Source organism: Mesoplodon mirus (genome assembly GCF_964341445.2).
Source record: "Mesoplodon mirus genome assembly, chromosome: 18".
NCBI classification, from domain to species: domain Eukaryota; kingdom Metazoa; phylum Chordata; class Mammalia; order Artiodactyla; family Ziphiidae; genus Mesoplodon; species Mesoplodon mirus.
This window is the reverse complement of record NC_138994.1, coordinates 15413769-15437993: the sequence shown is the minus strand read 5'-3', so window position 1 is coordinate 15437993 and position 24225 is coordinate 15413769. Positions and strand designations below refer to the sequence as shown.

The 24225-nt window shown below is 52.6% G+C and overlaps 1 protein-coding gene across 3 annotated transcripts; it reads right to left on the bottom strand.

Annotated features, from left to right (window-relative positions):
- Positions 1-4987: 4987 nt before the first annotated feature.
- Positions 4988-18791, bottom strand: CANT1 (calcium activated nucleotidase 1). 3 transcript variants are annotated; one of them, XM_082605508.1, is made up of 4 exons: positions 18697-18791; positions 10153-10805; positions 8114-8317; positions 4988-7260 (listed from the first exon to the last, which is right to left on the bottom strand). In XM_082605508.1, exons 2-4 carry the CDS (start codon positions 10781-10783, stop codon positions 6890-6892), a joined length of 1206 nt encoding a protein of 401 aa, XP_082461634.1. In that variant the 5' UTR covers positions 10784-10805; positions 18697-18791; the 3' UTR covers positions 4988-6889. The 3 variants fall into 3 exon arrangements, with proteins under 3 accessions (XP_082461634.1, XP_082461632.1, XP_082461633.1); XM_082605506.1 differs by lacking the exon at positions 18697-18791 and adding an exon at positions 18489-18567; XM_082605507.1 differs by lacking the exon at positions 18697-18791 and adding an exon at positions 17683-17760.
- Between the last annotated feature and the right edge of the window lie 5434 nt (positions 18792-24225).

Here is a 24225-nt window from a genome sequence, read left to right as displayed (position 1 = left end):
TTCTGGACAAGAGTTGTCCCCTTGGAATGTCCCCAGGTCTCTCTAACCCAGTGGCTGTCAACCTGGTCGGCACATGAGAATCACCCAGGAGTTTCACAAACTCCCAAGGCCCAGACCCATTAAATCACAATCTCTGGGGTGGGGACAGGCATTGGCATTAAAGCCTTGCAGGTGGTTCCCATGTGCAGCTGGTGTTGAGAACTACTGGGGGAGACAGAGTTTCCCTGGCAGACCTGCGTCCAAGAGAGTGAGCCCCCAGGTCAACCATTCAATGACTATTTGCCCTAGACGTGAGGTCTGAGGGGGCTACCGGCTCATCTAATCCCCTCCAAAGGAACCGTAAAGATCAGTGGGGAGAGCAGTAGAAACGTAAGTGGCAGAAGAGACAGGGGAGTTTTAACATGCCATCCAGCTGAAGGAGCCTCAGTGCTGGCTGACACAGAAACCCCAGCACTGTCACTTCTAGCGTCCATCGGTACTTGCAGCAATAAGTGGCCAGTCTAGGTCAGGAGTGCATAGGAAGTCCTTTGGGAGGTACTGGTGGCAACGTCGAAAAACCCAAGTTGCCGAATCTTTATTCCCTGAGTCCTTTCCTGCTGGAAAGTCCTTTGTGTGCAGGTGGTAAAATGTCAGACTGAGGCCCAGACGTGGAATCAAAGCACGGGTGTCTGTTCCCCTCCGGCTCTCAGGGTCTCTCCAGCCTTAGGACCACAAAGGGAACGAGAACGGGAACTGAGACCATCTGCTCCAGAGAGGAGTGGCTCAGCTCTGATAAGGAGACCAGCTGAAAGCCCCGACACTGTGGACAATCGGGCCAGTGGTGAGAGTGTTGTAAGCAGGAAGCAGGAAGCCACAGCCGAGACGTGGTGGCGAGAGTGCTGGGGGCTGTCAGAGACCAGAACCCTTACAACGCCTGTAAGACACTCTTTGTGCCTCCTCTCCCGCCCCCCACCGAACACGGAACGCTGCCTGTAACGCTAACCTCGAGGAAGCCGGCACTGCTGTCAGCTTTTGACAGGACCCATTCAATACTCCCAACCTCCACGGGAAGTAGCTGCTCTTATTAACTCTTTAATAGATGAGAAAACGGAAGTGCACAGAGGGGAAACCCAACCACTTACACAGCTGGGAGCGGGAGAGCTGGGATTCCAACCCACACTTTTCTTTCTTTTTTAAAAAACTGGCTTGAGGGACTTCCCTGTGGGTGCAGTGGTTGGGAGTCCCCCTGCCAACACAGGCAACACGGGTTCATTTGGTCCCTGGTCCGGGAGGATCCTCCATGCCGCGGAGCGGCGGGGCCCATGCGCCACAGCTACTGGGCCTGCACTCTGGAGCCCGTGAGCCACAACTACTGAGCCTGCGTGCTGTGGCTGCTGAAGCCCGCGCGCCTGGAGCCTGTGCTTCGCGGCGAGAGGGGCCGTCGCAATTAGAGGCCCGTGCACCGCAGCGAGGAGTAGCCCCCGCTCGCCGCAACTAGAGAAGCCCGCACGCAGCAACGAAGACCCAACGCAGCCAGAAATAAATAAATAAATTTATAGGAAAAAAAATTGGCTTGAGATCTAATAATTTACACACAATAAAGTGCATCGATTTAATGAGTTTTGCCAAATGTATACAGATGGTAACCATGACAATCATAATATAGAAAACATTCTCATCACCCCCAAATGTTCTCTTATGCCTTTGCTGACAATCCCCTCTGCCAGCCCCCAACCCTGGCAACCGGGGATCTGCTTACTGTCACTGCAGCTCTGCATGTTCTAGAATTTCATATAAATGGAAATACACAATATATAACCTTTAACTTAGCACATGCTTTTGAGATGTCACTGAGAATATCAGTAATTGGTTCTTTTCTCACGAGTAGTAGCCCACTGTGTGGACAGACCTCAACCTGTTTCTGCACTTATGCATTGATGGACATTTGGGTCACTCCCAGTCTTGGACTACACTCACCGCCCCCCCCACACCCCCTTATCCGAGGCTTTGCTTTCTGCAGTTTCAGTTATCCGTGGTAAATACAGTCCAAAAATATTACATGGAAAATTCCAGAAATGAACAATTCGTGAGTTTTAAATTGTGCACTGTTCTGAGTAGCGTGATGAACTCTTGCGCCATCCCACCTGGGACGTGCATCATTCCTTCATCCAGCGTACCCCACCTGTTAGTTAGTAGCCGTTGCCGTTATCAGATCGACCGTCCAGATATCACAGTGCTTGTGTTCAAGCAACTCTTATTTTACTTAATAATGGTCCCAAAGCACAAGAGTAGTATGCTGGCAGCTCGGATATTCTCTTACTGTGCCTAATTTATAAATTAAACTTCATCATAGGTAGGTATGTATAGGAAAAGACAGTATATATGGGGTTTGATACTACCCACAGTTTCAGGCATCCACTGGGATGTCGGAGAGTATCCCCTGTGGATAAAGGCGGGACTCCTGTATTACAAATAAAACTGTTAGGAACATTTGGAGACAAGTCCTTGTGTGAACATAAGTTTTTATTTCTTTTGTGTAGGGATAAGATTACTGGGTCGTATGGTAGGTGTGTGTTTAACTTTTTCAGAAACTGTCAAACTGTTTTCCAATGTGGCTGAACCATTTTGCAACCCTACTGGCAATTTCTATGATGGTTCCAGTAGCTTTAAATCCTCACCACTACTTGGTATTGCCAGTCTTTTCAGTTTTATCCATTCTGGTGGGTGTGTAGTGGAATCTTTCTGTAGTTTGAATGACTCATGATGTGGAGCATCTTTTCACATGCTTATTTGTCAGTTATGCCTCCTCTTTGGTGAGGTGAAGTGTCTATTTAAATCTTAAACACATTTTAAATTGGGTTGTCTTATCACTGAGTCGTATAAATTCTTTATATATTCTGCCTACAAGTCCTTTAGCAGATACACGACTTGCAAATTGTTTGGAATGAAAAATTTGCCTTTTCATTTCCTTAACAGTATCTTCTGAAAAGCAAAGGTTTTGAGTTTGGAAAAAGCTCCATTTTCCATACTTTTGGTGTCACATCTAAGAAATCTTTGCTTAACCTAAACTCACAAAGATTTTCTACTGCATAGAAATGTATAGAATTTTGTAGTTTTAGCTCTTATATTTAGGTCTATTATCTAATGTGAGTTAATTTTGTGTATGGCAGGTTTCAGTCATTTATTTCCATATCGAATAGAGTTGTCCCACCACTACTTATGGAAAGACAATCTTTTTCTCACTGAATTACCCTGGCACCTTTGTCAAAAATCAATTGACCACACACATATGGGTTTATTTCTGGACTCTCTTCTGTCCTCCTGACTTTATATATCTGTTCTTCTTATGGCACTAGTACATTTTGATGACTTACAGCCTTACATTAAGGCTCGAAGTCAGATGGTATCAGTCCTTCAACTTTGTTTCCCTTCCTCAAAATTTGAGTCTTTCCACCCATGAAGACAGCATATTCTTTGATTTATTTGGGTCTTCTTTGATATCTTTCATCAGTGTTTTATAGTTTCAGCATATAGATCTTGCACATATTTTTTTAGATTTATATCTAACTATTTCATGTTTTCCGGTGCTATTATAAATGATGCTGTTTTAAAATTTTTCCATTTCCAACTGTTCACTGCAGCTGCACAGAAACAAAATCAATTTCTGTATTTGAACTGTGTATCCTTCAGCTCTGCTATACTCAGCTGTTAGTTCTTTTTTGAAGAGTCCTTAGGGTTTTCCTATCTAGTTGATCTTGTCCTTGGTGAATAAAGCCTGTTTTACTCTTTCTTTTCCAATCTAAAGACTTTTCTTTTTCTTGCCTAATTGCACTGTCTGGGACCTTGCATAGGACAGCGGGTGAATGAAAGTAATGAGTGCAATGCCAGTTCCCTGGTTTGATCACTGAGCTGTGGTTATGTGAGAGGCTGTCACTGGACAAAACTACATGAAGGGAACACAGCAACACTATTCTAGTTTGGCAACTTCTTTGTGGTTTAAAATGACTTTAAAATAAAAAGTGGTGGGGGAAAAAAGTGGTGAAAGCTGACTTTCTTGCCTTGTTCCCAGCCTTCGACGGAAAGTCTCTCACCATGAAGTATGATGTTAGCTGCAGGTTTTTCACAGATGACATTTACCAGCTTAAAGAAGTTCATTTCTAGTTTGCTAAGGGTTTCTTTGCTTATTTGTGTGTGTTTATGTGTGTGTGTGTGTGTTTGCGGTACGCGGGCCTCTCACTGTTGTGGCCTCTCCCGTTGCGGAGCACAGGCTCCGGACGCGCAGGCTCCGGACGCGCAGGCTCAGTGGCCATGGCTCACGGGCCCAGTCGCTCCACGGCATGTGGGATCTTCCGGGACCGGGGCACGAACCCGTGTCCCCTACATCGGCGGGTGGACTCTCAACCACTGCACCACCAGGGAAGCCCTATATATTGTTTCTTTAGGTAAGAAGTGGATTTATTCAGAAACACACTCCACAGAGTGTGGGCCATTTCAGAAGGCGAGAGTAGGCTCAGAGCCTATATTCTTTTTTTTTTTTTTAGTATTTATTTATTCATTTCTTTGGCTGTGATGGGTCTTAGTTGTGGCACGCGGCATCTTTGTTGCTGCGTGCAGGATCTTAGTTGCATTATGTGGGATCTAGTTCCCTGACCAGGGATCGAACCTGGGCCCCCTGCATTGGGAGCGTAAAGTCTTAAGCACTGGACCACCGGGGAAGTCCCGGAGCCTATATTCCTAACCACTCTGACCAAAAGAGCATATTCAGACTTGGGGAAAAGTTGGACTGGATGATTCAGTTTCCAAAGTCTCCTCGTCTGCAAAGGTCCATGGGTCCCTATCCTGTGAACTCCCACAGCACATCAGCCGTCCTGTGTCAAGAAGGCTTCTGGCTTGTTCCTTGCCAGGAACCCCTCTTCACCCCCACAGGGAGCGCACCCTTCACTGAGCCCCTGTGTGAATCAGCTCTCATATCCCCTGGGGCAGCGCCAAAAGACAACACAGACCAGGAGACAAAGAGAATACATTTTATTGTTTGCAAAACAATGGCTCCAGTAGGAAGGAACACAATCATTATGCTTACAGCAGCAAATACAGGGGGGAAAGGCTAGCTTTAAAATATTTGAAAATCACTGTGTGAAAATGGTGCTTCTGGGCACCTGAGTCTTGGATCTCAACTCAGTGACTGTCTCCAGTCCTCTAATTCCATCTTTGTATTTTTAATATCACACAGCCCTGATGTCATTCATGGATGTTTATCAAGGAGGTGTGTCAGGGAGCCCAGCTAGGCAAAGTCAGAAAAGACTTGGGCCTTCAGACTGTGTCCAGTGGGAGCTGAGTTCCAGAGAAACAAGTCACGTTCAAAGGTTTGTTTTCTGTTCTTTTGGTGTTTGTTTTACAGTGGAAGAAACAGACAACCAGCACAAGAATGAGGGATCCTTCCTGGGTCCCCTCCAAGCATCTGTGTTAAAGTTTCAAAGCGGGAAAAGTCTGTGAGACAGGGGGTCCACACAGTAACAGCCAGAGCCTAAAACACGGCCCTTCCCGGCCATCACGAACCCTACATTCTCCTGAGGGGTGAGGTAGCTTCTGGGCGAGGGGGCACCGTGGGCTGATGGCAACGGCCCTTCTAGGCTCTGGTTCTGGCTGACCTCTGTCCCAAATCCTCCGCCTTTACCCTGGAGCGTGGAGAAGAGGCCACAGGTACTGAGACACACCAAGGTTTCTGTGAAGAGTTTCCAGGAAGAGGAGGCTGAGGAGAAATAAAAGGCTAGGACAGAAACCACAGGGCCAGGCAGGCCTCGTCCACAGCCTCCAGGGTAAGGGAGCCCCAGTGCCTGGGGCAGGGTGTAGGCTCACCAGAACCCAGGGCCCCACTTGACTCAGGAAATACAAATTCAAGTCATTCATGGAAGTCTTTAAAGGAATGGCAATTTCTGATAATTGCTAGAAACAGCAATGTATCCTTATCCTTATCTTTGTATCCTTTGACCAAGGACTTAGAAACGGTTGAAAACTTGACCAACTGTAATTGCTTAATTACCATTTCCTTCACTGCTGGGAATGAATTTGTTAACTACAAGACTTTGTTCTGATAAGATTTGCCAATTCCATTTTATAAGAAAGGAAATTACTTTAATTAATATAAGTTAATAATGAAAACTTCAAAGTGCTACACCGCTGCAGAATTTTCCTGAAGGCAGAAAACGGGGTCGGTCACTTGAATGGAGAAGTTTGATGACGGGGCAGACGGTGGGCCTGCGTCCCCTCTTGCAGCACTTTGGGCACCTGCAGCGTTCCCGGCGGCCTGCCCTCGCTCTCACAGCCCTGTGATGTCCTGTATCGTAACCAGGTTCTTTTCCAGGGGTCTGGAGGGGTGGGTTTAATGCCCGAGGCTCACGAGGAAGGAAAAGGGGATGGCCCAGGAGCACCTAACTGGCAGGCCTGCTTCAGACTCACTGCTGTGTTCCCAGAGGGGGCACAGTGCTTGACACACAGTAGGAGCTCAAGAAATATTTATTGAACAAAAGAAGAAATGGAGAGAAAAGAAAGGTAGGTCAGATGGAAGAAAGGGCTGAATCAGAGGATGGGCCCCAAATTAAGATGCCTGCAATGACTAGCTTACACCACCAGATGGCAGTGCAGGGAAACGTCTGGCCTGCAGTCCCAGGACCCCCAACCCTTCCCCTCTGAGAAGCCACTTCTCAGGCTGGGACTGAGCTCCCAATTCTGGAAATCTCTAAACCAGGCATACACCTCAGAGTTCCGAGGAAAAAAGAAAAAAAAAAAAAAAAAAGCAAAACTAAACATCACAATAAAAGTGCAGTCCTTGGGTTTTTATAAAATTTGAGTCCTGACGTAGCTTAAAACCGTCCACCCCCCAGCCTTGCTCATCATCTTGATTTTTCCCAGTTTAAATGAACTCTATGCCCTCATACTTCACACTCCCGATCTTGGTCTCAGGCAGGAGGAAACGTCCGTCGAGCGTGAAGGCCATGATATAGGTGGCGATCTGGCCGCTGTCCTCCTCGGACTTGAGGGCCACGATGATCTGGTCATCGGTGTTGGGGATGAACTTGAAGGAGGAGAAGCCGTGCGTGGGGACCACCTCCCCCACGTGCCGGACGGAGATGTCGCCGAAGTCCTGGGCGGCACTCAGCAGTAGGTTGGTGCCCCTGCGCTCGTCATCCTTCTCGCTGTAGCGCTCGTGGCTGGCGCGGCGCGGCAGGAAGAACCAGCGCTGCAGCGTGTCGCTCCAGCAGGCAGACTCGTGGATGAGGTAGCCTGGGGACACAGACCGGTCAGCGCCCGCCCTCCCCAGAGCCAGGGCGGCCTCGCCCCTGCACGCAGACCCGCGAGAGGCCCGGCGCCGGAGCAGCATCACCGTCATCTTTTCTTTAGGTTTCCATGTGCTTTTGTCCCCACTTGTCCAGAGTGACTGAGCCCGGGACAGCAGCACGGAGCCCACAGGGCTGCGCTGAGTCTCTGCTGCGCCACTCTCTGCCACCCTTCCTCGCCAGCTTCCCCAGCGCTGCCAAGTAGCCGTGGCTGCGAGGTCTGTCTGTATTTCGCCTCCTTGGTGCTACTCAAGTGGCACAAAGGAGAGCGCCAGGGGAAGAGGCATGAGGAACACGCAGGTCCGATCTGTGAAGATGGATCAGGGCGGGTGGGGAGAGGCTGCCTCGAAGCAGAAAAGTATGGGAAGTGAGCCTATCTGGGCGTGAAGCCATGTCCTCAGTCACATGCCCCAGGCCTAGGGGTGACCAGGCTGCTCTAAGCACCACCATTCCCCACTACAAACCGTTAACTCTTGAAAATGGGGGCAAAGAAGCAAAGCTCTGTGCACCTGCTCCCACCACGTCACATGCGAGGCCTGACCCCAGGGTGGTGGCTGGGAGGACGCTGTAGACGGGGCTGCTGTCTGAGCCTGCCGGGCCGTCTGTCTGGGTGAGTTGGGGTGAGAGAAGAAATGTCTCATTAGCCCCTGAACCCAGTGGCCTGGTGGGAGCAACTGTCAGAGACAGCCGAGTCGTCAAACAAGCAAGAAGCGAAGCCCATGCTCGGCAAGCAACACGTGGAGCCCGCATGCTCGCAGCCACCCATCTGCGCAGCGCCCGCCTGCGGGCCTGGCTCTCACCTGGCGGCCGGATCCCAGCAGCAGCCCGCAGGGCGTTGTAGCTGGACACCCAGTTCTCGTGGTCCACGCTGCCCCTGCAGCCCACCACCTTCACCCACTCCGGGTTCTCGTTCAGCACCTCCCCCGTGGCGGTGGTCCATTCCTTGCCCAGGCCGCCCACATACAGATGCTCGTCCTTCACAGCCAGCCACTCGGCTTTGAAGCCTGGGGACAGGGAGACAGGGGGCGGGCCTGAGGCGACGGCCAGCCTTCTGCTGGCCTGGCTCCGTGTGTCTGGTCAGGCAAGAGCAGAGAGCCCTCTGGGTCCGCAGCCTTGGGTGTCAGAGGTCCCTCGGGGCGGCGACAAGAGAGCAGAGGCCAGGCCAGCCTGCTGGGAGCTCCACCCCAGAGGGCAGGCGGTTGGGATCCTCTCCTTAGCGCTGACCCCACGGCGTCCACGGGGCGCAGACAGGCGCCACCTCTGCCTGCTGCCTCCCCCTTCTCTCTCCTGGCCCTCTGGAGCCCCCGCATCTTCCTCCCAAACTCACCCCAGAAACCCCGCTGGGACCACCCGCCTCACAATGCACGGGAACCCTCCTGCGCCGTGCACAGCCAGAAAGGCCCACCCTCCACTCACAAATCTCCGCGGACCCCAAGCTCCCTGTTTCTCGAGCTGTCAGCCCCGACTCAGACTACGCCCGATCCTAGGAAAGTGTAGGGAAGTCTCAGTCACACGTGCCTCAGAACGTGCCTGCAGTCCTTGAGGCCACACCTGACATATCCCTGAGTCAACTATGTGCCAGTGTCCAGAGCTAAGTGGGGCTTGGCGTGGGGGCTCACGGTAGCCACGCCAAACAGTGTGTGTTTTCTTAGACAGATTTACTTACTATGAGCTTAGTTTTGAAGGCTGTGTGGGTGCTTTGTTCTTCTAGCATATTCTCACCTGTTCCTACACCGTGCTCTAAATTGTGCTTGCTTCCCAAATGTTTTGCAAATTTCCTGCCAGCCCGAGGAGCTGGGGCTGCAACCCTCTCCGCAAGATGCTTCTCTGCAGGTGGCTCTGGATGACGGACCACAGGGCAACCCTGAGCTCCCTTTATCCTGTTTTCCTCCCGATCCAAGAGGCAAACAGAACTACTGGATGGTGCCCTACACGCCCTGACAGCCTGAGGCAGGAAGCGGACAACCAATGTTTTCAATAAAACGGTGGCTGAGATAGTCCTGCCAACCTGCCCAGCCTTGGGCAAACTCGGGAGAGATTTTTATCACCAGGAGAGGGGGAGGAAGAGGGGCAGGGGGAGGGCCTGGCAGCGGGCCCAGTGAGTTAATACGATTCCTCCTTTGACCTCAGGCGCCTGCCGTGGAGTTTGGCTTTCTAGAAGGTGCGGACCCACCCGAGGGCACAGGCACGCGCAGAAGTTGGTGTCAACTCTCCTGCTGCCCTGTCCGAAGGCTCTGGGCATGCAGGCTCCCTCTCACAGCTCTCCTATCCACCTGCTGGCAAACAGCAGAGCAGTGGGGCACAGCCCATGCCAGAGGTCAGATTCCACTCAAGGGGTGGGGGGCGGCCACTGCTGCTCACACAGACCTTCCTTCTGCTGGGTTTTCAGAAAGGAGACGTTTGCTTTTTAATAAAGTCTTGGTTCAAAATGAGAAAATCTGATGCCCCGGCTTTAAAGGTGAGGCATGTGGAGGGTGCAGTCCCAGCGTGCTCTCAAGATGCCGTTTAGGACACAGAAAGGGGCTGGTTGCTGGGGGCCGTGAGAGCAGCAGCGGCGGAGCCCAGCCCTCCTCCTGGAGAGGCCCCGCCTCCCCCGCAGGCCCCCAGCAGAAGCTCGCACTCCTGGACACAGCTTTGGTCTGAGGTCTCGGAGGCTTCTGCTCACGCTCTGGGGGCTGCAGGTCAGAGGCAGGGAGGAGACTCGATCTCCCTGACGTCCCCTCCCTCTGGACCCATGACTGCTTCACCGCACAGGTGTGCAAACCAAGCCAGCTGAGGGTGACCCAGGACCTGTCCTCTAGCACCACAACGAGCCCAGGGGACAGACGGCCCGACTGACCTTTCCCCACGGTTCCGTCGCCGTCGGGCAGGATCACCCAGGGCACCGCCTTGGAGCCTTCGATCTGGTAGACGACGCCTGTCCGGTCATCCACGGAGTAGAGCTTCCCATTGAAGACAATCAGATCCGACAGCTCCATGCCCCGCCCCTTTTCCGCCAGGTGGGACTCCAGGACCTCACGGCCTTGGTCCCACTCCACGGCCACCCTGTCCCCACTGTCTGACAGGGTCAGATAGCCCTTCTTCAGGTAACTGACCCAGGTGTTCTCCTCTTGGGCCCTTGACTCCGTGTCCAGGTCGGCGATGACAGCGATTCTGTACCGAGTCCCGCCCGGTGTCCTCTGGGGGGCTGATAGCGGGTAGGTGTCATTGTACCGGTCAGCGGATGCCTGGCTGAGCCTCCAGTTGTGGGCATTGGGCACGGGGGGCCGGCCAGGAGGAGGGCGGTGGGCGTAGAGCAGCCAGAGGACGGCGGCACCCACGAAGGACGGCAGGATCACCTTCCAGCGGGGGCGGAAGCGGGGGTCTGCGGCCTTGGTCATGGACGCCAGCACGGGAAGGCCCCCCACACTGATCCGGAGGGAGTGCATAGACTCATTCCATTCCAGGGGGTCGGAGGGCTGGACGGGCATCAGACTGAAGGGCAGGCGGGACCTGCAACCCAGGGGGAAAGGAGAGAGGTCAGCGACCTGCCAGGCACAGCGCTTCCCACTTATGTGAGGGCACACGGTCTGAGGCCGCCTCAACCAGGGTAAACAGCACTGCCGCGACTCTGTGCCATTACTACTTCCTTGGCTTAAGTAAACCCCGACTTTTGCAGTATCTGTGTTTACTCTTATTCAGCAAGAAGAAAAGTCTTCCTAAAGCAATGTTATTCCATCTCCTCTATCCCAGCTGGCAAGACAGAAAGCTAGGTGAGAGAAGGTTCCGGTAGAAGGTTCTGTGCTTTGCAATCTTGCGGGAGGGGCAGCACGTGCTGGGGGGTGGGGTGGGAGTCAGTCAGGACAGGGGAACAGAGAGAGTACAGGTCTGTATTTTAATCCAAGGTCACCTCAGCCGAGAAGCCCTCCCTGACGGCTCTGCTCCCGGCGGCACCCTCCATCCCCTTCCTTGGCATCTGTCACCACCTGACATCATGTTATAGTTACCAGTTTGTTCACCTGTGTCTCCAACTCCTAGAACAGTGCACAGTGCAGACGCGCGCTCACTGAGTGAGTGAGCTTTTACTTCCTCCTGGGTTAGGTTTCTGTAATATTCAAATGTAAGTATAAAACACATTCAATCCAAACAAAAATAGTTCTGGTTTTGGCAACCTCCGTCCCCTGGCGTCTTTCTGTCATGCAAATGGCTGAGAGACCAGAGCCTGATGGGCCCTCACCACCTGGAGCCCAGCGTGTCAGCTCCAAGGACAGCGTGGCTCGCCACGGCCCATTCCCTGGGCGCAGCTCGAGGCACAGCTCGAGAGCTGATTGTAGCGGCCAGAACAGCAGCTCTTGTCCCCAGCACAGACCACGCAGCTCAGCGAGGCCACAGTGGCACCAGGCCGGCGCTGTCTCCAGGGCAGAATCAGCCGAACGCCAGCCCTCGGCCGCTCTCAGTCTCGGCCTCCAGCTGTAACTCAGTAGGTCTCAGCCTGAGAAACTTCCCTCGGGCCATGGAACATTTCTGCCTTGGCCCCCAAAACAACCAACGGTGTGACTTTCCGTGCAGATGCTCCTCCCTCCACCAGGCGGCAGCTGGGAAGGGTGTGGGGACTCACGGGGATCTGGAGGCTCTGTGCCACCCCCCACCCTTTGCCCCCCAAATGCAGAGCATGCGGCCCCGCTCCTAGGATGGAAAATCACGGCCACGGGTCCACATGGAAACCAGGCCTTCCCCTTCCCTTGCTTTCTGGACATTCTTAGGTTTCAGCCACAGGGTCAAGTGCAGAAAAGTGACCTCTAAGGAGGAAGCAAGACGCGTGGGGCCCTGCAGAACGGCCTCAGAGCCTTCCTCTCCTTCCCTGGGCACTGGCTCCCAGCTCCCTTCCTGGAAGAGGGCTCCCTCCTCCCCCAGGAAGCAGCCCCCCAAGTTGCCATGGAGCCGCAAGCTGGTTGCTGAGGACTCCGCGGGAGAAACAGGAGTCCCAGCCCCTCCTCTGGTCTCGCCAAACCGAGGCTTCAAAAACACAGCCAGGCCAAAGCTGCCCTGTGTCCACGTCCAGCCCAGTGTCACCACTGAGCTCTCAATTCCTGCACCTCACCTCCTAGTCAGAATTCTGCCTGGATTTCTAACATGCATTCGCTCACAAATCCTCCCCCCAAGGAATAGAGGTGGTGATGGAGGACGGCCATAATTGCAGTTGCCCTGGTCAAAACTTTCATCGAAACCTTGGGAGATGGAACTTTCCACCTGAACGTACTTCAACAGTAAGTTATGAACCACCGCCACCTCGAAAAGCCTAGGCACAGCCTTGGTTCCCCTCCTCCGCAGCACCTGCTCCGCCAGCAGGCCCTAGCAATCCGGCCACCCGTCTCCTCCCCATCTGCTCTCATGGCCCCTTCTCACCGCAACCACACAGGCCGCCCTCCAGCCCCTGCTGCCACTGCCCTCCCTGACAGCCACTGGTGCCCTGCAGCCAGCGACATCTGCTATTCAAGCCAGTCCCTCTGGCCACGTCATTCCCTGCTTCGTGAGCAAACCCTCGCTACTTACACGACCCCTGCCAGCCTTCAACCCTCCCCAGTGACAGGCCACGCCAGCCTCCCTTCTGTCCCGACATCCCAGCCGGCCCTCGTCCCCCCGACAGGGCTTGCCGTCCTCCCGCCCCGGCTCCTGGATCCTCGCTGTCTCGCTTTCACCTCCTCAGAAGGACTTCCCTGCCCACCCTGTGCCCGCCCACCCTCTACCCCACAGCATCCAGTGCTGAAGGAGTGAAAAATACACCCACTTCCTGAGCAGCCCCTCAGCGTCTTGCCCCTGAGCCCCACCTTAGTTACACCCAAGCCCACGGCCCTGATCAGTCCCTGATGGTCGAGCTGCCCCCTGGTCACAGAGCTGCAGGTGCAGTGCACAGTGTCTGCCAGTGAAGATGCGTCACAAGACTGTGATGTGGCGTCCTCACTGCCTCCGGTCAACTCTCTCCCCATTCCTGAGTCACTATCCTATCACCAGTGATCTTGTCCCATCTCCTGCCCGCTCGCTCCCAGCAGAGAATCTGAGGCCACCATCAGCAGCCAGGGGCCAGTGGAGCCCGCCGGCCACCCAGCCCTGGTCCGGGCAGAGCGCTTCCTGCTGCTGCTCAGGCTCAGTTCAGCCACGCCTGCTCTTCGGGTTCCTTCCCGCTGTCTGTACTTGTCCAAATCTCCTATCCGAGTCACTGCTCCATCTCCAGATTACACTCAGGTACACTGAAAGCGCTCAGTATGTTAATGGATGAACGGTGAATCCATGAATCTACAAATGAATGGAGAGCCCGCCCCGACCCTGTGACACCTCTGTTCCTCCCCACCTCACCATTCTGGAACAGCATTCACTCTCCCGTCCATGCCAGGGTCTGCCCCCTGCCCCCGCAGATGACCCACCGACAGGCCTGCTCTTGGGGGCCGGGCTGACCCTTATCCCCCTGCCCACGCGCCTCCAAACACTAAGCAGTTTAAATGTCAGCTTTAGTGTAACAAGAAGTTTGTCAGTCCCACCACATGCAGCATAATGGGCTGATTTTATATAACCCGGGAAACTGGAACCAAGTTGCTGCAGTAAAAAGTCACAGGCTCTTTGACCAGCCAGGCTCGCCTGTTCAGGGGCCCTGCAGCCAAGTCCTCTCCTGCTCAGAAACCCCAGGGCACTGCACCCCTGCTGGCTTCCTTCTCCATTGCCAGCCCCACTGCAACATCCACAGAAAGAAGTCGCTGGTTGTCAAGGGGCAACAACCATCCAGGAGGCTCGAGTCCGAATTTCCTTCCCGGTCCCCTCTCTTTAGGGTGGGTATCAAGAACGGCTCACTGACACTCATGCTTTTCCGGTTTCTGTCGAACCAAACCTTCTTTAGAAAACAGGCCTGAAACAGCCAGGTGTGGCATTGGGGTGTGTCCACTTGCCAGTGGGTTCCCAGGCCCAAGGAAGGCGGTACGACCTCTTCCTGCATGTCTGTCCAGGGTGACGCCATCTCCCCACCCCAGAAGCAGGAGCCCCTCCGAGGTCTGGTTACGGTTAAGAGTGAGGACAGGCTCCGACACCCCTACCTCCACGGGCCATCCTCGGGCCTTTCGCCACTGGACTTAGCAGGGCTTAGACAAAAGCAGGCGGCAACTCTGGACACAGCTGAGGGCCTCTTTCTGTAGCTTCCTTTAGGAACACGGGTGTGACAGGTGGCACGGCAAACAGGTTTAACACAGCTGCCAGGGCAAAACTCCTCCTCTTCAGGATCTAGGGAGGCAGGAAGCGACAGGAGGCCCCTCCCAGCTCCCTGTCGCCCAGAGTGGCGGCCACTCTCCTCCCAGCCTCTCACTCCTGCAGAGCAGCTGCCTTCCCTCCCCTGCCTCGGTCTCTGATCTGAATGGTCCCCGAGAGTGAGAGCGCAGCGGCATCCAGACAGCAGACGGGCCTCAGAGTTCCCGCTCTGCTCACTGCCCAAGGGCACTTCCTGGTTAGAAAGTCAAGAGCTAATCCCGTCGACATCACTGACTTCAGGGCTGCAAAGACAGAGGCCAAGGGCTTCAAAGCTGCAGGGAGACAGCATCTCAAAGGATGCGGATGATGTGTCTCAGCTCCTTGAGAATGTGACCTGATTCATGGCATTCTTCTGTTCTGGACTCGCCAAGGCTTACTATTTTGTACTTGAAAAGTCCATTTCAAATTTGGACAGGGTGGGCAGCAGAAGGAAACCAGGGAGGAAGGAAAAGGTCCCAGTAGTCCAATATGTCCTTTAGGGACTCCTGAGGTCAGGGCTGACTCTGGGTGCTACCTAACTCTGCACTTTCCCTGACTCCTTTCTCTGCAAACAGGCATTCACAACTGCTTACTGAATCCAGTTAAATACACTTTGAGATAACTTAGTTTTCAGCCCTCTGTCTTGTTTTGAAGTCGCTACCCAAGAGGAGTGAATTCGTTTTCTGCTGCTGCTGTAACAAATCACCGCAGACTCAGCAGCTTCAACACCACAAATTATTTTACAGTCTCGCAGGACAGAAGTCTGACGTGGGTCTCACTAAAATCAAGGGCTGTGTCCCTGCCTGAGGGGCTGGTGGAGAAATCTGCTTCCTGGCCTTTTCCAGCTTCTCATGGCCCCTCCTCCACCTTCAAAGCTGGCAGTATTGCATCTCTCTAGCCTTCCTGCCATCATTTCCCTCTGAAGTTCTCCTGTCTCCCTCTTCCACTTTTAAAGACCTTGTGATTACACTGGGACCACCTGAATAATCCAGGATGATTTCCCTATTTAAAGGTTGCCGGTTAACAAGCTTAATTCTATCTGCTACCTTAATCTCCCTTCGTCACGTGATATATTTGTAGATTCTGGGGGGTCAGGATGTGGACACCTTGGGGGGGCATTATTCTGCCAACCACAAGGAGGGAGACAGGGAAAGAACCTCCAGCTTCTCCCAAGGGGCAGGGCCATTCACACACGGCTCTGTCTCTGGGGCAGGCGGCACAGTGTCAGGATCATCCACAGTTTGCAGTTATCCCATCACAGTAGGGATCACAGTAGCGTGAGCTTCAGTTGTATCGTTAATGTTATACTTGGAGGATTTTTAGCTAAAAGTTATCTGCCCAGTTGGAAGTGAGGTCCCAAACAAAACCACACATCACTGGGGTTGCTTCCCAGAGAGCCCACAAATATGGGGACACCATCACCCCACGATCGACCTGAATCAGGGCTTGCTCCCACAGTGGAGGTGCACCTGCAAGAACCCATCTTCTCCCCCACTTTTCTCAGTGGCCAGCATCACTGGGACTCATTCAACCCTTGGGACCCCCTGGAGCCCTTCTGGGTGGGCTCCAACCTCACCCTCACTCTCACACCGCCAGTAACCGTAGCTGTATCTGGTCTGGCCCCGTCTGCACACTGCCGTCTGGAGCCCTACTCCGGCCTCATTCCCCATGACCCATTCTGCCGGCTGAGCACGAATGGAAGTTGGGCTCTGCTTCAGAACCTGGAGCTGTGAGTTCCACTTAATGACTGGACTTACTACCGAGAAACAAGTAGGATTCAAAAAAAAAAAAAGTGTAGAAAAAGAGAAAACCAAACATCTTCCCAGATTTCTCTATTATCAGGATTATTTTTTCCTAATGATCACCTTGGTCTAATGAAAAGGGAAATCAACAAAAAAGTCCTTAAAGATCAACATGAAAGTTTTAGATTCCCCTAATGTTGGCATTTAATAAGATCTTTCCAGGAATCTCCACAGTCCAGAGTGTGACTGGAGGGAAAAGAATAATCACTGTCTTTTTTTTTTTTTTTTTTCAGTGTCCTAGGTACCATTCCACAAACATCTGAACAATAGAGAAATAACTTCCTTATCATAGTGCAGAGCCATTTCAGGACTCTGGACCACATTCCCAGAGCTGAGATACTCTTGTTTTTGAAGGAGAAAACACTAGGGCATTTATCCACCTACCCCCCACACAGCTGCCATGAGGATGGCCACATTGCTGCCTGGGAAGTCCTGAGACTCAGATGAAAGGGGAGTGTGTCTGCGGCAGCCTGCAAGTGCTCACCTCAAAGGCCACATTCAGGGAGTGGGGTGGACACAGCCACTCCTCCTGCACCGATTTCCTCCTCCCTGCCTCTGTGGCTCGGGAATGCCTGGCACACGCACAGGGTGCCGTCAGACTGGCATGTAAAAAATTCCTCAAGTACCAACGGCTTAAAGTCTATGACGCTGCGGTGGGCTATGAAAAAAAGGTGTGAACTACATTCGGTGAACATCTTTAGGGGGAAGATAGGAGACTTTCAGCTAACAGAAGGTATCAAACGATCAGATCATATGGTGGCACAAAGTATACTTGAACACACGGGATTTCCTCCACCACCCTGTGACGTCACAGTGCCTTCAGTGAGCAGATGAGAAATTTGGATGAGAAAAAGAGTGAGAAGACAGAGAATCCTATCCCCAGACCACTACAGTGGCCTCGTGACAGCTCCTGAACAAATCTACACTTCTGAGTCCTCTCCCGAAGACACTCTCAGGACGCAGCCCCTACCAAGTGCAGAGGGAGGGGCTGGCCAGTCAGTGTGCCTTCAGGCCGAACAGAGGGCTCATTGAGGCCGGCAGGGAGGGGTCCCCTGGGGAGGCGGCTGGTTGCTCTGGGAGGTGCCCCACCATGCCCACAGGCTCAGGCTGGGCTGTTCCACTGAGAGGCCTGTGGGGTGGGGCTGGGGGCTGGAGGAGGGCCCACAGCCTAATCCAGGAAGATCTTTCTCAATCAAGCTCCTCAAAGGGAGAGGAGGGAGAGGCTGCAGAGACCCCCTGGCTCCTGAAGGACTGCAGCACTGACTTCCTTTTCATGGACCCCCTGTGACCCCACGCTTTTGTCAAGTTTTGGTCCTTACACTGAAGAGCCAGCAAGATTCAGTCGACACCAGGAGATGCGCGCTCCCAAACCTACAATCTGTTGAGAACGTGGTAGGAAAAGATGTCAAGCACATACCCCGAGACAGGCAGGCAAAATGCAGCAAGAGTGCTAAGGGACACTGGTCTCCTGGGGGACACTCAGGTGCCTGGGAAAAGATGTGCCTGGCAGACAGATGGGTGAGCGCAGGTATAGGTGCCTGCCAAGCCTAGGGACATGAGGGCAAGGGAAAGGCACCGAGCGACAAGGATGGGCAAGAGGTGCCTGTCCCAGGGATGATGCCCATCCAGGCCAGATGGAGGCTGGGAGGAGGGGAGAGGGAGGATGCACAGTTTGTGTGCAAAAGGAAGAAAAGTGCTGAAGGGAAGGAGAGGAAGGCCTGCTGGGGTGGGGAAGGCTGGCCTGCTGCAGGTATGACAAAGTGCCAGTCAGAGAGCGGAGGGCTCCCTAACTGGTTAGGAGAGGCCCTGCATAGGTCAGAGGAGCAGCCATGAAATCACAGGGGGCAGGAGAGGGTTGTTCTCAAGGATAGTTAAGCGTCAGAAAGGGAATGCATCCTTCAGGGTCAGAGGGGGTGATGTCCCACCCTAGTCAGAGCGGGGAGGTGTCCACAAGTCGGGGGTTGGGGCGGGGGGGAGTCTTGCAAGTCTGAGAGGAAGGAGTCCTGCAGTCAGAGAGAGCAGGAGTCCCCCAGGTGAGAAGGGGTTGGAATGCCGCCGTCAGACGGGGTAGGTATCTCATAAGTCAGAGAGGTGTCCCGCAAGTCAGAGGAAGTAAGAGTCTTACAAGTCAGAGGGAGGAGGTGTCCGCCACAAGTCGGGAGAAGAGGACAGTTTCTCAGAGTCAGAGGGAGGCGTCCCACCCCAGTCGGCGAGTCAGGGGGCAGGGGCCCCGCTCAGTCAGATGGGGAGGGAGCCTGCGGGGCCGGGGTCGGGACGCGGCGGGGTCGGAGGCGGCGGCAGGCGCCGGCGGCCGCGGGCAGGCCGTCACTCACCCGGTGCGGGCTGGCTCCGGGGCCCGCGGGCGGCGGGGCCTCGCTGCGGGCAGTGCTGGGACCTGGCGAGCGGCCGACTTCCGCCCGGCGTGCTCGCCCCGCCTCCGGGCAACACGCTCCCGGCAGCCTCTGCTCTGCGGCTGCGCGCCGGGCGCCGAACTGGCTGCTGGGAGTTGTAGTTTTTGCTGCTCAGCGAGCGGGTCCTGGAGGAGGAGCCGACGGCCAGGGGATAGACCGGAGGGAGGGGCGCTGGGCGCTACCCACCCGCAGGCCATCTCCGCCACGTTATTCCGGAACGTTGGCCAAGGCAAAATGGGACGGGGCTAGACTGAAGGCTATGAGGAAGGGGTTAGCATTCCTCGAGCTGAGATTATAGGACCCCTCGCCTGGAGGCAGAGAAGCGTGGGCCCCTTTCTGCCACCCTCATTCTCAGAGAGCCCCTCTCCTTGGCTTTTCTAATCGGCCACATCGGAATGTTGATCCGTTTCCAAAGCAAAGATCAGATCTACAGGCTGTACTGTCCTGGGAGGTGGAGGGTCCTGGGGATGGGGTGGAGGTTTCGCTGCCACTGGTTGGCAATCAACGAATCCTTTCCCAAATCAGGGTCTCTGATTCATCTCGTTTTGCCAGTCTCCTCCCCAGCCCCCGAGCTGTTTTAATGGACGTGTGTTAAAAGGTATCCTGGCCCTTCACCCCACAAGTCCTGCAGTGTGCCTATTTCAGAAATCCTGAAAAAACCTGGTAGCAGTGGCGCGTCACCCAAGAGCTTGGCTAGGAGAGTGCCTCAGTGCTCTGCAGGTCTGCACCTGATTCAGCCTTTCGGTGCCTGCAAACAGCCTCGTGTCTCCCGAGAGCTTACAGATGCACAAGGGAAAAATTCAAATTATATAAATGGTGCACAGTGAAAAATAACCCCCGGTCCCGTTCTGCATTCCCTGCCCAGAGGCAATCACTATTACTAGTTTCTTGTGGTTATTCCTAGAGGTATTTTATGACAAACTAATCATAAACACATATATTAAATTACCTTATTAAAAAAATGGAAATGTGCTGAACATGGTTCTGCATTTTTTTTGGGGGGGAACCGTCTTGAATTCATTTGTTCCATACACCATATATACTGTTATTATTGTAAATTCTTCAAATCTTTTATTTATTAAGATATCTAAATCTATATATGCCTCCCAGCTTAAGAAATAAAACCTTAGCCCTGTTATCCTGAAAGCTCTTTTGGTACACCTCCCTCTTCCCAGTTCCCTCCCACCCCAAGAGGTAACCACAATCTTGAATGTTGTGTTAATAATCATTCTCCTGCTTTATTTTATAATTTTAGCAAATAGGTATGTATCCCTAAACAACATATATACCTATTATAACTTTTACAACAATGAAATAAAACTCTATGCAGTGGATGAAAGATCAGGTCGCTCCAGAGGTATTATCAGGTGTATTAATTTTGCCCACTGATGGCATTAAATGTCTTTTCATTGCCTGATTACTGAGAGTTTGTGTTTCTTTCTTATATTTTTTGGTCATTTCTATTTCTTCTTCTGGAGATGCCCCAATATCTCTGTGCTCTTTTTAGAAAATAATCCATCTTCCCCCATTGATGTGTATGCAATGCCAGTTTTGTCATAGATCAAGTTTCCTTATACACATGGGTCTGTCTGGGGGCTTTCTGTTGTACTGGTATAATTTCTCATAGTAGCTCCAATATCACTGTCCTCATCATTACCTCTTTATAATATGCCTTCATATGTTGCAGGACAATTCCCCACTCCCTCCCACTATATCCCACCCACCCCAGCCTTTTAGGATTTTGAATGGGATTGCTTTGAACCTGTAGATTAATTGGGAGAGAACTGAGATTTTTATGGTGATGAGTCTTCTACCCACGAGCATGGTTTGCCTTTCCATTTACCGAGGTCTTCTTTAATGTCTTTCAATAAGGTTTGTAATTTTTCACTTCACGTTAATGCTTGTTCCATATCATTATATGGAGAGCTGCTTCATTCTCTAGAGAGCCACGTGGTATTCCACTGTGTGGATGTCCTGTAATTTCTTTTAACAGGCCCCTAATGATGTCCTTTTAGGCTATCTATGATCTTTCTACATTAAAGTGATGCTTCCGGGCATATCCCAGAACTTACTTATTTGAGCACAGTTATAAGTATATCTGTAGGATAAATTCCTAGAAGAAAAATGGTTAGATCAAAGGGGCCTTGCATCGTCTGGTGAATAGACACTGCCTTCCCGGGAGGCTGTGGCATGGAATTGCCTTCCTCCCAGTCTACAATCATGTACAACCAGGTTTTCCTTCTGATTTTCATTGTCCTTGTCTTCTTTGCATCCTAGGAGACTTCACCGTGACCTTCTCTTGGAAATTCTCTCCTCCTTTTGTTTCTGTGGCTCTGCATAAAAAACTGAAAATTCTTCACTTTAATTGTTCATCATGTGTCTACTTATTCATTCACTCATTCATTTCAGAGTGAAATGCCTAGAATTGTGCAGTCCACCAGGGGGCCCTCCTATTTTGTACATCAAGTAAAGTAGTATTACTTAACCGGTCCGTCTGGGACTATCTCTGTGTAACTGAAAGGAATTCCCAAAATAGGGGAGTAAATGTTGAGAGATGGAGAAACAGAGGCATGGGGCATTTAATGGCTTGATTAGAGTCGGAAAGCATATAAAGGGCAAAAGTAAGACAGTGAGTGTATTTTCCTCTCCCCGACCTCCCATCTTGGCATGGAGTCCAGAGGGCAGTCCTTCTCATAGTGAGAGTGTCTTCTCCAGGTGTGAGGATCACAGCAGATTAGCCTGTTGCATCCTTGCAGTTGCCAGTCTGATTCCCACCTGCCCCCAACCCTTCCAGAACACCAGCAGCGCCATCCAGGAGCAACGAGAGTGGGCCAGCGGCCAGGGAGGCTGGGTCTGGCTGCCAAGTTTCCATCTCAGCTCCTTTCCCAACTCTCCACGGAGGCTGTCCCACCCCCATCCCTTGGCAGTGGGACGCCACCATCCGAGCCTGCCTGTAGCTACCCTTTGGAAGGGAATTCAAAAGTTTGCAATACCAGTCTCTGCCCTTGAGAGTGGGATGGCTGGGCAGCCTGGCCCAAAATAGCTGGGAGAGGCAGAATGTTAGGGCCCCAGGGGGAAAAATCACAGCGCCGCTAATGACAGGCTGTGCTTATCTGGAACCGAGCGCCTTGCCGACGTTAACCGAGGTCACGTAGTTTTTTCCGAGGATGAGAAAACAAGCAGAGCACAGTGACATGCCCAGGGAGAGAGAAGGAATTGCCAAACCAGGGAGTGTACAGAATGTGCTGCGTCTGGGCGGGGATTCCAGGGAATATGCCCCCCTCCCAGCACCGTGAGCCGCTGGGTTTTACATCCCATGAGCTGCCCTTGTCTGAGAATGTGGAGCCACTTGGGAATGAATGTTCAGGAAGACTTTAGGAGTTTGGCTCAGACATCCTTGTGCAGGAGGTGTGGGATCCTAGGGAATTCCAGGATGGGTGTGGCCTACAGCTCTTCTGGGAACTTAAGAGACCTCTTTGGGGTGGGAGGGCTCATCATTCTGGTTGGCCTTGGCCTCTGACCCATCACAGGGCTGATGAAATCTCCCCTAGTCACTGCTGCTGGCTTTGGGTTCTAATTCGTTAATTTTGGTTTTTCACCATGACTCTTGTCCTAGAGCTGGCCCAGACTGCCTGACGGGAAGATATTTGCTGAACTGAGAACATTCCGCCCTGGTTGCTGGGGGCGGGTGGCTTTGGCCACAATGGAGAGAATCAAGCATTGCCAAAACTTTCCTACTTACCACTTTTTTTTTTTTTTTTTTGCGATACGCGGGCCTCTCACTGTTGTGGCCTCTCCCGTGGCGGAGCACACGCTCCGGACGCGCAGGCTCAGCGGCCATGGCTCATGGGCCCAGCCGCTCCGCGGCATGTGGGATCTTCCCGGACCGGGGCACGAACCCGTGTCCCCTGCATTGGCAGGCGGACTCTTAACCACTGCGTCACCAGGGAAGCCCCTTATTACCACTTTAAAGCAGTAAGGAAGTACCTGACAAAGGGCATCAGGGCCCTGGCCAGCTCCATTTGCGTGACGTAATATTTCTTTTATTGAGAGCTGACTTTGCTTTCTTTGGGAGCCTAGCCTTGCGAATCTTTGCCCAGTTGCCTGTTGGCTTGAGTTGTGGGCCCTGGTGGCACTACCCAACATGTACTCAGACTTCAGTTCCCATTCTCTGGAACTTCCCTCACCTCTGAGACTTCTCTTTCTCATGAATATCTTGGGAAACCCTAGGCTCTTGTTGTCACATTTAATATCAACACCCCCTAACCCCCAGTTTCTGCCTCAAAAAAATGAGTAATCTCTTCCTAACTCTTGGGAGATGTGGGGACTCAACCCAAGAGGAGAGAGGGAAGAAGATTATACCTGTAATAACACTGATAATTATAACGAACATTCTCATGCTTTACCCCAAATCCCCCAGTACAAAAAACTCTGAAAACTTAGCGTTCCCCTAAATGTGGCACAAAACAAATTTCACAGAACAGTGTGACTTGAACTGTTGGGAGACTGTGCATGCCCTTTATTTGTCTCACTTAGGACTGTGTACGTGTCTGATGAAGGGGCCTTGCCCAAAGCCTACTGGGTAAGATGCTCTAGTGATAGTTGCGGCCTATTCTAGGCACATCTGTCCTCACGGGTTCCAGTAAGACACCCTGGACCTGGTTCTGCTTTACAGGCAAGGGGACTAAGGCTTGCCAAGGTAGGGCAGCATCCCCTGGCTGAGGACTTAAAGACTCCTGTTAGAACAAGCCAGCTGCTGCAGGAAGAGATGGTCACTGTCTGGCTGTATTTCTAGAGCTCTCTCTATATTGGGCCTCTGAGTTCATGTCTTGGAAGGATCTTAAAGGTAACTATCTTTTAGTTTTTCAACACCAAAGCCGTCTTGCATGGGGGGCAAGAGGGGGACAAATCTTCCAACTTTGCATCTCTTTCTCTTCCAAGCTGCGTGCCCAACTTTGCGTGCATTGAATTCTGGTATTGGTCCAGGACTTTCCCAGGTCTGAGTCTCCTGGGTAGGGCAACAGGGAGTTTTCCCATTGCACTCAGGGGGTTCCCAGTTCCTAGGAGTTCTGAGAAAGACCCAAATCCTCTAACGTCCCGGACGAAGGTCGCACAGAGGCTGCATGAAGATGTCGCCTACTTGCCTCTTCTTCCGTGTTGCTATCACCCTTCTGCGAAGGTTATTTGAGGACAGAGAGACTAGAGGAAGGTCAGTGGGTGTGCTGGGCCCGGGTCTTGTTTACCAGGACACGTCCTTGGGTTATGCGTGGGAATGAAGATGAGCTTATCTCTGGGTTTTCCTGTGTGGATAAGCAACCAGGGATGTAGGGTTTGCCAAGTCTCAGACACACGCCAAAGATCATGAGCAGTTCTGAGTCTTTTTTTTTTTTTTTTTTTTGCAGTACGCGGGCCTCTCACTGTTGTGGCCTCTCCTGTTGCGGAACACAGGCT